Source organism: Primulina huaijiensis, chromosome 17 (assembly GCF_012295235.1).
Source record: "Primulina huaijiensis isolate GDHJ02 chromosome 17, ASM1229523v2, whole genome shotgun sequence".
In the NCBI taxonomy this organism is placed as follows: domain Eukaryota; kingdom Viridiplantae; phylum Streptophyta; class Magnoliopsida; order Lamiales; family Gesneriaceae; genus Primulina; species Primulina huaijiensis.
Window position 1 is genome coordinate 7,500,133 of NC_133322.1, and position 14,774 is coordinate 7,514,906.

Here is a 14,774-nt window from a genome sequence, read left to right on the forward strand (position 1 = left end):
GAACACATAATCTGATACTTTGTGACCCTCAATGGTTCAGAGATACAGCTAGCTATAGGTTTACAACTTCATGTTATTCAGAATAACATTTATTCTTATTCGGACTTACCATAATTAGCCTCATTCTATTCATCAAGACCTTTATCAAGAATGTCAGAACTCAATTCTGATTGCACCCATCAGATCATGGTAAGAGCGTCTAGTAACATCGTCCTATATATGATCCATATAAGAACCTTAAGTAATTGTTAGTATACAGTACGGTCCCTTCAACTCATATATCCCGGTCGAATCTCCAACCTTTTGTATACCGAGAGTTGCAAATGAATTTAATAATGATGTTATCTATCTTTGAGTGATAAAAGTGACATAGTATGTGCAACTATGAAAATACATTTCCCCAAAGCACGTGTCTATATCTGGCCAAATACTCCTTGCACTATTAACTCATCTATTAACATATGATATCTTCACCCATAGGCAAACGGTGAATCCCCGACTACAATATATTTGCTCCTATGTATTTCAAAACTACATCCAACCTCGTCAACTGATGACTCTCAATGGAGTAAATAAATATATCAAAGCGCATGCTAGCACGTAGAACTTCTACGTTCAAAGTACTAATGGTGTATAACCATAACAGCGGACTATTGCACTCGATAAATAATAACTTGGACAGTACGAATGAGGGTTGTTCAGTTAATCATCAAATGATCACTCATTTATATGAATGGTCATCTTCATGCCTTACCAATAAAACATGGCGTTTATATCACACATGTTAGTCAACTCAAGCAACATTTATCCTTATTTTAGGCGGTTGAATCGACTAAGAACTTATTTAGAATATACGGTACACTTCCTATGAGTTTCATGATCTTATATTGAGAGGCAGACTTCATGGTACCTATTATATATTCAAGTACTTTATCTATCTATGTAGCTTGTATGTGTATACAGATAATGTCATAATTGGATAAAACCGTAAAATATTATTAAAATAAAAATTATTTTTACATAAGAATAAATAAAACCCAAGTAATAAGTAGGCTCGTTTGACATATATTCTAACAAATATAAACATTATCAAATGCAACAACATAATTGGGTTCTTTTTATCTTGCACAGTGCTAATTTTTGGGGGCCTTGTTGCGGCTTGACCAGTTATTATAGATTCGATTCTCCTTATCAGTATTTTCTAATGCAATTTATCAAACTAAAGTGATTTCTAAGTTACTGCATCAATGTGATTTATTTAATTAGCAATTTTTAAATATCAGTAGCTCGAGTCATTTTTTTTTTCAGATTTCAGTGATGTCATTTTTTTATATATTAATATTTTATAAATTTCTACAATTTATGAAAATATAGATTATGTTAGAAGTATATTTAACAATTTTCAATAGTTTTTTTTATAGTTTTCTTTGTTTATGACATTGTATTTGTTCAGAAGATCCTAACGAATGGTTAAATTTAATATCTACAATAGTTGTATTTTTAGAAGGTAAATTTTATCATTTTTACACAAATTGATGAATCTTTACACCTGACATGCCCATAACTCAAAATATTGTGCAAACAATAAAAAGTTTAACTTTAATATAGCATATATCGAACATAATATGGAATACTTGTATATGAGTCGTTAAAGCACATTTTCATCAGTTGAAGTATGTCTAAATAACAGAACACTGATATACAAATACAGGTTTGAAAATACATCGAACTTCCCAAATACAGCATCGAATTTTTCATGTCTTATTTTTACACAGACTTGGAACCATTTTTGCACATAACTTCCGAGGTAATCCTTGATAACTACTGCATCTATAACTATATAATTGGCTTCCTGGAATTTCTTGTAGTGACTCCGATCTTTCTTTATGAGAAGTTAAGCAACCACGGGGTATGATGCACAAGTGGCGACACCTGCAATAAAGTTATGAACAAAAGTTCGTCAAAACAAAGGAGATTGATATCGTGTGTAGATAAGTATTCGATGTATTTTACAGAACAGATTACAACAAAAGAACATTTTTCTGAACCTGGTGTGATATTAGGAGTTAGGTAGGAGTTATGAACTTGGAAGATCATTATGTATAATCCGAAGAAAGACTTACCACACATGTTCTTGCCCATCTCCATTTTAAAGTAACCATTGTCACCCCAATCAGCTCCCCATGAGTTCTTAATGAGCCAGTAGGGGATTCCATCCTCAACACCATAACCAACAGCGAGAACAGCATGATTCACATCCTGCCAACATGTACAAAAAGGTTTCTTATACCTGCATGCACCAGTTGTGACTAGAACCAAAGAACTAAATTTTGGTGCACCAACTTCATACACTTGAGTACTTGACTAAGACCAGAACCAAAGAACTGAATTTTGGTGCACCAACTATACACTTGAGCCCTTGACTAATTGGTTAGCAAGATCTCAGTTTGTGTGTCTTAGTTTGCGGTAGTACTAGAGCTACAATGTATTGGAGACCATATTTTTGTGCCAGTTAATGCAGATTAGCATCAAGACAATTTTTTTTTCTACAAACTTGTTTTATTTTATGGGTGACATCATTACAATGCCAAAAAAACTCACCATTGGAGAGTGGCCACATGAAGTGCTGGTGTAAACTCCCCCATTGTACGCTCTAAAACCATTAACCACCTCGAAAGCCACACTTACTGGCCGAACAAATGCTACTGCTTGTTTAAGCTCATCTTCAGCACCCTGTGATTGCAGAAACATCAGAGGAAACACTCAAAAGCATCTCAACCTTTGTAAATGGTTATGATATAGTCTTGTGTTTCATGTGATTTTCATCCATAAATTAATTTGACAGCCCCATTTCTACAAAAGAACATCCTCCAAGAACAAGAATTATGAAACTTAAGGCTTAAGAACAATTCAACTACTATTTTACCAATCATAAATCTTACCAGGGTAATATTGACAGAATCAACTACTTTGACAACAGCATTTTCAGATGAATATTTGCACGATCCATCAAGTCCAGTATATGGATATGAATCCTCAGTCTCAAGCCCACCATTGTATTTGATGTATTCGAAGGCTTGTGAGGGCAAACCCCCGTTGCATCCAAAGTTGTTAAACTTTCCTGCACAATCCACAAGCTGTTGCTCGGACAGAGAAATACCCTTTCCAAATGCTTGAGAATATGCTGCTTCAAGCGCTCCAGTTGTGCTGTAAGTATCACATATATGTTAGGAGGCGTTAAAGGAAATTGTGGGTTCTGATCCAATGAATATGGATGAAACTAAATTACACCCCTCACTAGCAGACCCAAACTTGAGCTAACCTGAATGTCCAGCAGGATCCACAATGACCTTGGTTTTTTACAGGGCTAACAATGCCATTTTCCCTCCAATCTTTCTGCAGTCCAACACCACCAAACGAGATGTTACGAGTATTTTATAAATGTTTTTGACTTTTCATAAGCTTTGAAACACATTTGAACATTTTTCATACTTGATAGATACCCTTTATAGTCAGTTAAATAGAATTTCTAATTTGAATCCCCGGAAAGGTTGATTTCATCATATCTGCGTATAAAGTATGCCCACCAGAAATTTCTTTTCTTAATAGGAAAAGAAGAATCTTTTGGGAGTGTAGCAGGCCAAACACAGCTTTCTTTTATTGCCATTTAAAGGTATTCCAGTTCAGAAACTGAATTACATGGTTGTGTTTTTTTTATTTCAAGGCAACCTAGGACTGCAGAGTGCTCTTTCAATGTTACAAATGAGGAAATTACACAACCGCATAGATCATCTCTGGCACGAATAAATTTATCAGAAGAGATGCATACTATAAGAAACACCAAAATCTTAGGTGGGAAAAAAACAATTGCAATTACCGATTCTGGAAGGATGACATTTGTGAGCTTGTGATTGCCCCTTGTGGTAGCGGAGCAGTTTTGAGAGGCTCCCAACCTATGCTTACGGAACTCCTCCCAAGTCAAGTCAGTGAACTCTGTTGACAATTAAGATAGTCGAGAAATGAAATGAGGATAAACATTTTAAGGCTCTCAAACAGCCAAAACCATGTCTTTGAATCCATAAAAAGCTAAAAAAAAAAAAATTTAATGCAGAGGGCAAACAGAAGCTTGGGTGAAGTCTGATAGTAGGAAATGTCTTCTGCATACTTCAGGTTTTGAAAATATGATGTATATCAAGTTTTTATGAGTAATAACTAATAAGCATTCCGAAAGAACGGTCATGTGTAATCAAGAAGAGAGTACATAGATTCATATCCGGAGAAAAGTTATCATCCTAAGCTAGTACCTACAATCACTTGTAAATATCAGTTTCTTTATGCAGTACTTGGCAGTTAATCCAAAAAAAGCCGTTCACCCAACTGAAGATCAGTTTTTTTTATGCAGTGTTTTGCAGTTAATCCAATAAAAGATACATAGAAGCGAAGCAAAACTTCGAACGTATGCGGATACATTAGAAGAAATTCCCATCTTTCTTCCCTTTATTACCAGATCAATCCTATGAATCAAACATAAAATATACAAAACGGATCAGCTACAGTGAGGACAATACAGTCACACTTCAAGTTTTCCAATGCAGGAGAAGACAACAAATAAACTTCCAAAGTCAACCCATACATGATACAACACCAGAGTCGAGTGTTATCGGGAGGACCATATTATCATCTCTGAGTAATAGACAGACAAAACAACGAAATCCACACTATTAAAAAACTCGATAATCATTAAAAGGCTAAAAAATCACCATTGACTCCCATAGTGTACGAGAGTCCCTTCTTGTTATGCGATCTGATCATCTTCAAATTCTCCACAAATATCTGGAACCTCTTCTGAATCTCCTCAGCATCCTCATACCTCTTCCGGTACCTTTTGCAACAAAAAATCATTTACCAACTAAAAAAAACCTCTAAAAAAACACCAATCCACCACCTCCAAAAATCAAAAAAAAAATGTCGCAAAAAAGAAATTAATTAAAATTGAAAAACCTGTGAGCAAAGCGAGCAAACGAAAAGGCATGGCGAGAGTTTCCGACGACTTGGAAGATCGAGTTCTCGAGCTCGTGCAAACCGTCGACAACTTGACTGATCGGATTCTCCTCCACAAAGTGGTCCGATCCGGATATTACGCCGGCGGCGCAGAGGATAAGAACACCGGCAATGAGCTGCGCGATTCCAGCCATTTAACAAATAAATATAAATTATTATCAAATGCAACAACGATATGGGCGTAATTGGGTTCCTTTTATCTTGCTCAGTGTCCGTTTGTTGGGGCCCACTTGCGGGACCCTCGTGCACCGAGGTGACGTTAACGTCTGTGATTGGCTGAGTGTTGCTACAATGCTATGTCTATGAGAGAATATATCATAACAATATACTTACATATATACACATAAGTTCGGATCGTCCGAGTTAGTAGAGTATAAAATTTGATTATTTTTATTAATATTTTTTAATGTAGTTTACGTGATTAATCTGACTTTCTTGTTATTGATGTGCACTGGATAAATTTTATACAACAAACTCGTCCGAAAAATATTAGTAAAATATCGAATATATATATGGCCACTAGTCAAACACTAAGTTGTTTTATCAACTCGAAAAACCCAATTTTAATTTTAGTCAACCAAATTGAAAATTATAAACATATTATTTTATTGATTGGCCCAAAAATCATTATCATTTCGATATCAAATATAATTTATTTGACAAAAAATATAATTTATCTCAAAACTGGGGATTAGTTGCATCTAAAAAAAAGTGGGGGATTAATGGATTATATTTATCTAATAATACAGAATACCGAGGTTAGCAAATGGGAGGGAGGTGGTCTACGTCAGTGACGCAGGAGATGACGTAGAATGAAAAAAGTGACGGCTACGATTGATTCCTTAGTTCTGTGGTTCGTCTTCTTCTTACCATATTATGGGGTAGCATTTACATCACATCATTTGCTAAAAAACAATTTTGATAAAGTTTTTTAAAATATATATATATATAGTATTATATGTTGCACGTGTATATCTATATGCACATCGATAAAGTAACGCTCATTTATCGATATGCAGTTTTTGATGTTTCATCACATCCAATAAGTAAGTGACATCATCGACATATCAAAATTGTATATATATGTGTGTATATTTTTTTTAGTAACGTGTGAATCCACAACCGCTACCATTTGATGCCTACTAAGTAAACCTCTAGCGAATAAAATAGTTTACAAACTATATTAATTAGGTAAATTACATATATGCTATATATGTACCGAGGCAAGTCTATGTTTGAAATTACATTGTTTAGTAATTTTTTATGAGTTAGAATTTCAATTCAAATTATTCTGATGTATCATCTTAAAATTTTTTAAAGACAGATAAATGTTTTTAACGAGTTTTTTGCATTCAACTCTCATGTACTTTAAAGAAATAGATTTTGTGGATATGATCTTTTATTTTTTAAATATGTTACTTTGATCATTTATCGACTTATCGTGCTAATGTTTATTAAAAAAAAATAAAGTGGGTCAAATTTTTATTAAAGAAATATTTAAATTGGTTTATATTAAATTATATTTAATTAAAAATGAGGATATAGTTATTTCAATATCAGGCATGAATTTTTTAGAGGATTATACTATGGTAATTACGAGTGAAAAATATGAATACTTGTTGGCTGCATTTGTAAATTTCAATGTAATATCATATAATATTTACATGAAATTGTTGAAAAATTATTTAAAAATGTGTTAAATATTTGTGTTGAAAATGTGAATGTTGAATGTTGAAAATTAGGTAAAATTAGGTGTTGAATATTGAAAATTAGTGTGTGATGATGTAGGTAATGATGTATTTTATTTTTGGATTATTTGTAAAAATTTTCTATAAATAGATCTCTCATTTGTGAAGAAAATCACAATTGAGTTGAGAGAAAAATATTATAAAGTGTGTAGTGTGATAATTTTGAGAGTTTGAGATTTTTACTTTTTTACCGTAAATTTTTACTTTTTCACAACAGAAATTACATTATTTAAAGATTTTGCATTGAATCATGGACGTTCTAGCTGTCCTACATGGGTAAGTTGTATTTGTGACCTTTCTAGAAGTTTTAAAAAAAAAATCTAAACAAATTAAAAAAAAATTTGTTTTAAAAAAAACTTTATATTTGATTCATTTATATAATATTATATTACAATTTTCTCTTGATTTACTTGTGACTTAAAAGTACATAATTTGGAAAGAGCAAAAACTTGTGTGAGACAGTCTCACGGATCGTATTTTGTGAGACGAATATTTTATTTGGGTCATCCATGAAAAAGTATTACTTTTTATGCTAAGAATATTATTTTTTATTGTAAATATCGGTAGGGTTGACTTGTCTCACATATAAAGATTCGTGAGATCATCTCACAAGAGACCTACTCTTTGGAAAGACCGATGATTTTCTAAATTTACATCGACTTTGTGTTACTCCCGGGAGAAAATAGATCGTATTTAGAGAAAATCAACAAAAATTATTGATGCCATAAATATAATACATATGATTTTTACCACATCAAACAATTGGTTTTAACCGTGGTGTGCTCGCATTGTAGATGATGAGCTTCAATTTTCTTGTACTATCTCGTATTTGACTCAAATTTTACTATAAACCAATGGTGTCCTCGAATCCTTGAACCAAGTATTAGGAATTGTTTGTTCCAACTCTTCCGATTATATGTGACTCGACGAAGCCATTATTTTTTTAATTCGTCTGTTTAAAAACTTTATTTCAATTATTATTTTTCATTATAGTAAACTAGTGTTGTTAAGAGACAATTTGTTAGTTGAAATGATTGTCTTTGTTGGATATAACAATTGAAACATGATATTTGAGTTGTTGTATAATTTAAAACATTTGAGTTGTTCCTTTGACGCCAGCTATAAATTTTGATAGAGCGGCAAGTGCTCGATCATATAATTAATATCATATCTCATGTGATTACACCATCACCTATAACTGTCATTAAAACATCAAGTGTTCAGACTTACACAATTGAGCGTGAAAAAGAGAGAGGAAATACTTTTGTTTCACATTCTCCAGAAAGACCATCTATTTATTCGTTTACCAGGTTGAGAAAATCTTATTTAAATGAAAAAAATAAAAATAAAAATGGGGCATTCAATAGTTGAAGTTGATTATTTGTTTTCCAATTCTTTGTCTATCAGTGTGAAATTATGTAAGATCCGATCGCTCGTGCAATTAGTTACCAAGATCTTAAGCAACTTGATACATCTAGTTTCAATCTTGCTAACTGGCGATGCTATCTAATTTTAAAAAAATGGTATGACCATCACGATTATACAAAAAACATGAAGTGAATGTCTATATTGTTGCAGAAGTCGATTCAAGGTTAAAATAATTATCACATTTGAATTTTAAAATTAAATTAAAAAAATTCTGGCCAAACAATTATCTCCATACTAGAGCCATCATTTTGTTGGATATATCAGAAAACTTAAAAATGAGGTCACCATGGCTAAGTTTTTTTGGCTTTTTTTTTCCAAAATTGATGTATCTAATGACGTAATTGGTGTTACATGAATCCTGAAATTTAATTCTCTTAGAAAACCAATGGCTCTAGTATGGATTTAATTTTAATATTTTAAAACACCAAACTATCGTCATAGATTTTATTGCTTCCCAAATTTACTAAAACAGATTCCAAAAATATTTATTTGCATTTTTTATATTACATTTTTTATAATTGTAATAAATATATCTTATAATATCAAACACATCGTATTTTTAATCGTTGTATTATAAACTTGTTAAAAATGGTTTATAATTAGTCCAATAGTTATACACAAAAACTTATGTGAGACAGACGGTCTCACGAATCGATTTTGTAAGACGGATAGTCTATTTTGATCACCCATGAAAAATATATTATTTTTTATTTTAAAAATGGATATAATTGACTCATCTCACGAATAAGATTCGTGAGACCATCTCACAAAATATATGGTCGTAGATATAATTCACGTATGTGCTGAATTGGTCATTAAATAGGTCGATGATGACGTGTTGATCTGCCCGATGGGTGATTTAGATGACGTCATTTTTATTTTTCTTTATTTGATTTCAGTAATTTTTTGAGCCGCATGTAGGATCCCAGCTGCGCTGAAGCATAAGCGAAACCCAGAACCCTAGCTAAACGAAGATGGCGTCGCTGGACACCGACGTGAATATGATCCCCGCCGGAGAGGGTTCTTCCGATGCTGGGCCATCCAACACTGCTCCCACGTCGGCGCCGTCGCAATCCGCCAAGAAAGCCAAGCGATTTGAGATCAAGAAGTGGAACGCAGTCGCTCTCTGGGCTTGGGGTATCCTTTGAATTCCGATTTTATCTGTTGATCTTCATGTATTTGTTAATTATTAGCTTTTGTGTGCGCGAATTCTCGATCCGTTTATAGGATTGTTCGGGACACTAACCCTAATTTTTATGCAGATATTGTGGTCGATAATTGTGCTATTTGCAGGAATCATATCATGGATCTGTGTGAGTTGTGTTTCCTGTTTTTATTTGTTGATTATTTGTTTTTGTTTCGATTCAGTTTGTTTAATGTTTGTGATTTAATATGTTTATTAGGCATCGAGTGTCAGGCTAATCAAGCTAGCGCGACCAGTGAGGAGTGCACTGTTGCTTGGGGTATGTTTTCCTCTGTACTGCTAGATTCGGATTGTTCTTCTGTTGCTGTATTTCGAATCTTTGGTTTTGCTGTGGCTGATTTTGGTTCTTCAGCATTTTAAAATTTTATTGGACTACGGGTTAATAATTAGTATCATAACTAATGTTCTGATTTTTGTGTTAATGGGATAATGTGCGGTGCTGCGATCATTCTGATTCTTGGTGTAGTAAATCTTATACATTACAAATAGGTTTCATGGCGTGTATCTTTGTAAATTTAGATTTGGTGAGAAGCATTCTTCATGGAGAAGTGTTTCTACGGTTGTCTAGCTTTTTTTTCATCTGTTTATATTGAATTATTATTAGTCTTGGTGGGCCAAGAGATAAATCATTTGTAAGCCATACAGCAACATGCTGTTTACTCGTGGGTTTCAAATTATTTCTTAGTGTCTTGAATGGATGTACACGCAGAAATTTTATGTACACATGCATGCTTATCTTTGATTTGATACGTAAGTTCCTCATTTTGATTTATTTATCTCATAGAAACAAATATGACACTGATTTTGCATCAGTTTATATTGAATTATTATTAGTCTCCCCATCAAAGCAGGATGTTAAAGTGCAAGAGAACCAAATACTGACAAGCATTTGATATACCAATTTATTAAAATTAATAGCGAATGAATGAACAGTATTAGAAGCTATGAGATACAGAAGGAGGTGCTAGAATACGGTGTAATCTTACTTGCAACACCCATAAAAAACTTCAGTTTTCCACATCCTAATATCCTACAAAGTTCTTTCTTGCACTATTCCCTCTGCAACCACAATTATGTTTTAGAATCCTTTCTAATATAATTTTTATAAAACAAATTATCATACTTGTGTGTTTTTTCTTTGTGTTTCTACAAAGAATTATAGTCTTTGGGTGGCAAATTTGTTGACTACTGAAATATAAGGCCCCAGCTATATTACATTTTTGAAGAATTCTCACTGAGCCAAACTCTTAACATTTGAGTACTGTTGCACTCTATAGTATACCAAGTAGAGAAACATACGATCAAGTATATGCTTGTGTTTGATTCGACAAAAGATATTAATGATGCTGCATGCTTGCTTAATTTATTCAAGTTCTGATATTTTAGAGCTTTTTATTCGTGTCTTCTAGTGGAAACCATATCATGTAGCTCTCCTGCGATTTTTAGATGGTTTTCTTAAGTTGTTTACGAGTTTCTAACTGAGAAGCTTTATGTTGTTTCAAATTTGATGCAACTAATCAGGGTATCAATATAATGATTTATTGCTGAATACCTGAACACTAAATAGTAGAATGCTAAGTGTTCTGGTGAATCGTCAACTTTCCTTGTGTTTCCATTATCCCCAAAAAAAGAAAGTGTTCCCCCATCAATTGTTCAAAAATCCCCTCACCTCATCATCTTGTTAAGTATACGTCTTTTGTTTAAAGTTCTTGTAAGAAGCTCCCTAAAAGCTCCTCAATGTTTACATAAGCAGGTTTAGCACACCCTGTGACGTCATGTGTAAGGGATAACTAAGAAAGCCAAAGAATATTATCATTTTGCTTGACAATTTTCCTGAAAGTTGATTTATTCTTCGTGGCTGCACTTTTGTATCCTGCATGAAATGGAAGATTTAAAAAAATTTCCTTGTCTCTCAAGTTAAATTATGACAGTTGATTTCATCTTATACCCTGTTCTGTATGATCACTTTATCCCCACCTCCATGATCAAATATTCGATAAGATGGACGGAAACTTGTTAATGATTAGTAATTGATGAATGCGTTATAAATATTTTTGTATTATGTTTTTGGTTCGCAATCACACAGGTGTTTGCAATCATGCCTTCCATTTCCACTGCATCAGCAGATGGCTCAAGACTCGCCAAGTTTGCCCCTTGGGTAAGCGTTTTCTCATTCTGAGATTTTTCCATCTATTTCATGGTTTGTTTACTCCGGCACCGATTCTAATATCAAACTACACTTGACAGACAATAGTGAGTGGGAGTTTCAGAAGTATGGTCACTAAAGCCATTGCTGGAATCAATGTGGGCGGGCATTCTCATTTACGAAAGATTTGTGGACGATTGAAGATATACTTTAATACTCGAGTATATTTTTAAATATGGAAAATCTAGAATTCTCGCAACTTTGTTATATGTGTGTATGTCATTATTCGAATCATTTTGCGTCATTTGACCTGCAACGGTTATTTGATATTCGGATGCTTCCCAAAACTTGTTACGCCTCTTTTTCCCCTGTACTAATTATTTACCATACTATAGTTTTGATTTTATTATAATAAAATAAAAATAAAAATATTTGTTGCTGCAGAGGTGGAATGTAATTCTTTTTCATTTTTTTCTTTTTATAAATTAAATATTGCTCATTTTTAATTTGATATATTTTGGTTTCTAATTTTTCAATTCTTCATATTACTTTGTTGTATCGTTTCTTTTTAAATGAAATTTTAATATTAAATTAATAGTACTAATAATTGTCAATATATATAAATTGGATATTAAATTTTAAAAAAATGAAGGAAAATTGGATATTAAATTAATGATATTAAACAAACACTTTAAAAATTATAAATCATTTTATTTAAATAAAAAAAATAAACGAAGAGTAATAAAGTAACAGTGAAATATTCGGTTGATTAGATATTTGATGGTGAAATATAGAATATTGTAGAACGAATATATTCGATTGATTACGTGGATTAATGAGACGTTTTGAGTAAAATTTTATATTTTAAAAAATATAATTTAGTGGCTACTGGGGCCCACGTTGAGGGAAAATAAGCATACAGACATCCACAATGGTGGATATAATACATGCCAAGTCATTCAAATATCATCTCCATCTAAATATTCACCACTTCACACCATTTATTTTTGTGTCAGAACAATACCCGGTTACAAATTTGTAACCGGGTATTGCAATTTTTTTTTAATATCTTGAAGCCAGCGTGAGTTTCAAGCTGGCTTAAGACACGTGCGGGCATTGCACTCGCGCGTCAGACACAAGTGGACAATTAAATGGAATCCGGGGTCGACCAAACTTGAGTCGACCAAAACAAAACATTGGTCGACCAAAAATGTTTGGTCGACCATATTACCAATTGATTGACCAACAATATGGTCGACCCATATTGATTGGTCGACCAATTGTTGGAATTGGTGGATCATTTGGTCGATCAATTCCAACAATTGGTATCAACCAATTGTTGGAGGTCGACCAATTTCAACAATTGGTCAAATGGTCGATCAATTGTTGGTCTACCCAGTTTGGGTAGATCCAAAACTTGAGAAGTTTTTTTGCACATTTTTATTTTCTCTGATCAATTAAGAACGTTGGGTTTTGAACGTTGGGTAACTTTCAAATTTTAGTCTATAAATATATAAGTTTTTAAGAAATTAAAATTCATATTTTCAATATCATACATACATATTTCTCTCACAAAAAAATTTGGAATGGATAATAGTTCCAATAATTTTTTTAGTGATCTTTTGAACTCTCCAAATATCGACGAAAATTCAAGTGGAGAAAATTCTCGAGTTCGTCCGAGTGTCCAACATCCTCCATTTCCATTTCTTACACAGCAACCACAGAATTTGCAACATTTTCCATATCCACCACCATATTTTTTTAACGCCCATCTACCTCCTAGGAATACATGCCCCCCAGAATATTGGCAGAGTAGCCAGTATTTTGTGCAAACTCCATCCAATGGAATTAATCCTGTTCAATCACCGGGGCTTCAATCAACTGAATCGAGAAGGGCTAGTGTTGATGCAAGTAACAGTGATAAAGGGGTAGAAGCACCTTACGAATTCCAAAATTCACAATTTCCTCCTTTCTCGTCTCAAATAGGACTTGAAAATATTACTCTGAATCAGGCAAGCGAGACGAGCCAAAATTCAGATGGAGATCATGGCAAGCGGACAGCGTGGACAGTAGCAGATGATAAGCTCCTTGCAGCAGCATACACAATGATGAGCGAAGACCCAACCGTTGGTAATGCCCAGAAGAGTGAGTCTTTTTGAAAACGAGTTGTAGAACACTACCACACCAATCGAGAGAAGAAAGCTAAAAAAAGGACTGCAGAGAAAGCCAAAGCACATTGGGCTGCGGTGAAAAGGATCGTGAATAGATATAATGGAATTTACAACAAATGGCACACGGATCGACCAAGTGGATGGAGTGACGAGGATTTGATGATGCGAGCTCATGAAGAATACAAGAGTACCTTCAAATCTACTTTTCAATATGAACACGTGTTGAGGATTGTTAAAGATAGTCCTATGTATGCTCCTCAATCTTCAGGACACCGGTCTGCAAAAAAGGCAAGGACATCTGAATCGTCAGGTGCATATACTGACTCGTCTAATGCTACACCAAGTGTTGATACAGAGTACAATGAAGCCCGATCTCGTCCTATGGTACATAAGGCCGCAAAAAAGAAAGGCAAAGAAAGAGTGACCCATGTTGATCAAATTACTGAGGCTATGCAACAATCAGTAGCACAGATGGAGGAATATAATAACAACAAGAAAGTGGATCAACTCATTCAAGCTCATAAACTACTCGTAATGGACACACGAGGTATGACAGATGAACAACTCCATAACCATCTAGCGATATGTGAGCAGTTCAAAAAAACATTGAACATGTAATGTGGTTTGTAATTTGTATTTGATGTCATGTGTTTATTATTTGTGTGGTTTGCAATTTATGTGTTAAAACCATGTATTTTAGTGTGATTTTATTTTGTGTGTGGTTTACAATTTATGTTTTTAAAAAGATTGAACATGTAATGTGGTTTGAAATTTATGGTTTGTAATTTTTTATTATTAATGTTATAAATATTGTTTTGTGGTAAATTAGTTTTGTATAGTTCGTTATAAATTTTTTAATTTTATTAATAATTATTTTAATACAAATTAGTTATTCAAAAATAATCGTTATAAACTTTCCAGTTTTATATTTCAATAAAAATATAATACTAAATAATATATGAAAGTAATTAAAGTGGTTAAATGATTTTATTTAAATAAAAATAAAATATTAATTA

At 33.1% G+C, this 14,774-nt stretch overlaps 2 protein-coding genes across 2 annotated transcripts; one reads left to right on the top strand and one right to left on the bottom strand.

Moving 5' to 3' along the window:
* Nucleotides 1-1,680: 1,680 nt before the first annotated feature.
* On the bottom strand, nt 1,681-5,255 carry LOC140962890 (vanillin synthase-like). The gene is made up of 8 exons (XM_073421961.1): nt 5,002-5,255; nt 4,761-4,882; nt 3,878-3,993; nt 3,323-3,396; nt 2,943-3,207; nt 2,602-2,733; nt 2,124-2,259; nt 1,681-1,932 (listed from the first exon to the last, which is right to left on the bottom strand). Exons 1-8 carry the CDS (start codon nt 5,193-5,195, stop codon nt 1,895-1,897), a joined length of 1,077 nt encoding a protein of 358 aa, XP_073278062.1. The 5' UTR covers nt 5,196-5,255; the 3' UTR covers nt 1,681-1,894.
* Nucleotides 5,256-9,117: 3,862 nt separating this feature from the next.
* Nucleotides 9,118-11,941, top strand: LOC140962257 (RING-box protein 1a). Its single transcript, XM_073421104.1, has 5 exons — nt 9,118-9,374; nt 9,500-9,550; nt 9,641-9,700; nt 11,528-11,599; nt 11,689-11,941. Exons 1-5 carry the CDS (start codon nt 9,212-9,214, stop codon nt 11,724-11,726), a joined length of 384 nt encoding a protein of 127 aa, XP_073277205.1. The 5' UTR covers nt 9,118-9,211; the 3' UTR covers nt 11,727-11,941.
* The last annotated feature ends 2,833 nt before the right edge of the window (nt 11,942-14,774 follow it).

What these genes read in the sequence shown, in the direction of transcription:
- LOC140962890 (XM_073421961.1), bottom strand. Translation starts at nt 5,195, where the DNA reads ATGGCTGGAATCGCGCAGCTCATTGCCGGTGTTCTTATCCTCTGCGCC. An exon ending in ATTCTGTCAATATTACCCTG is followed by an intron (nt 2,734 to 2,942) that starts GTAAGATTTATG and finishes CTGCAATCACAG; the next exon opens with GGTGCTGAAGATGAGCTTAA. An exon ending in CATGTGGCCACTCTCCAATG is followed by an intron (nt 2,260 to 2,601) that starts GTGAGTTTTTTT and finishes ACATGTTGGCAG; the next exon opens with GATGTGAATCATGCTGTTCT.
- LOC140962257 (XM_073421104.1), top strand. Translation starts at nt 9,212, where the DNA reads ATGGCGTCGCTGGACACCGACGTGAATATGATCCCCGCCGGAGAGGGT. An exon ending in AGTCGCTCTCTGGGCTTGGG is followed by an intron (nt 9,375 to 9,499) that starts GTATCCTTTGAA and finishes ATTTTTATGCAG; the next exon opens with ATATTGTGGTCGATAATTGT. An exon ending in GAATCATATCATGGATCTGT is followed by an intron (nt 9,551 to 9,640) that starts GTGAGTTGTGTT and finishes TATGTTTATTAG; the next exon opens with GCATCGAGTGTCAGGCTAAT.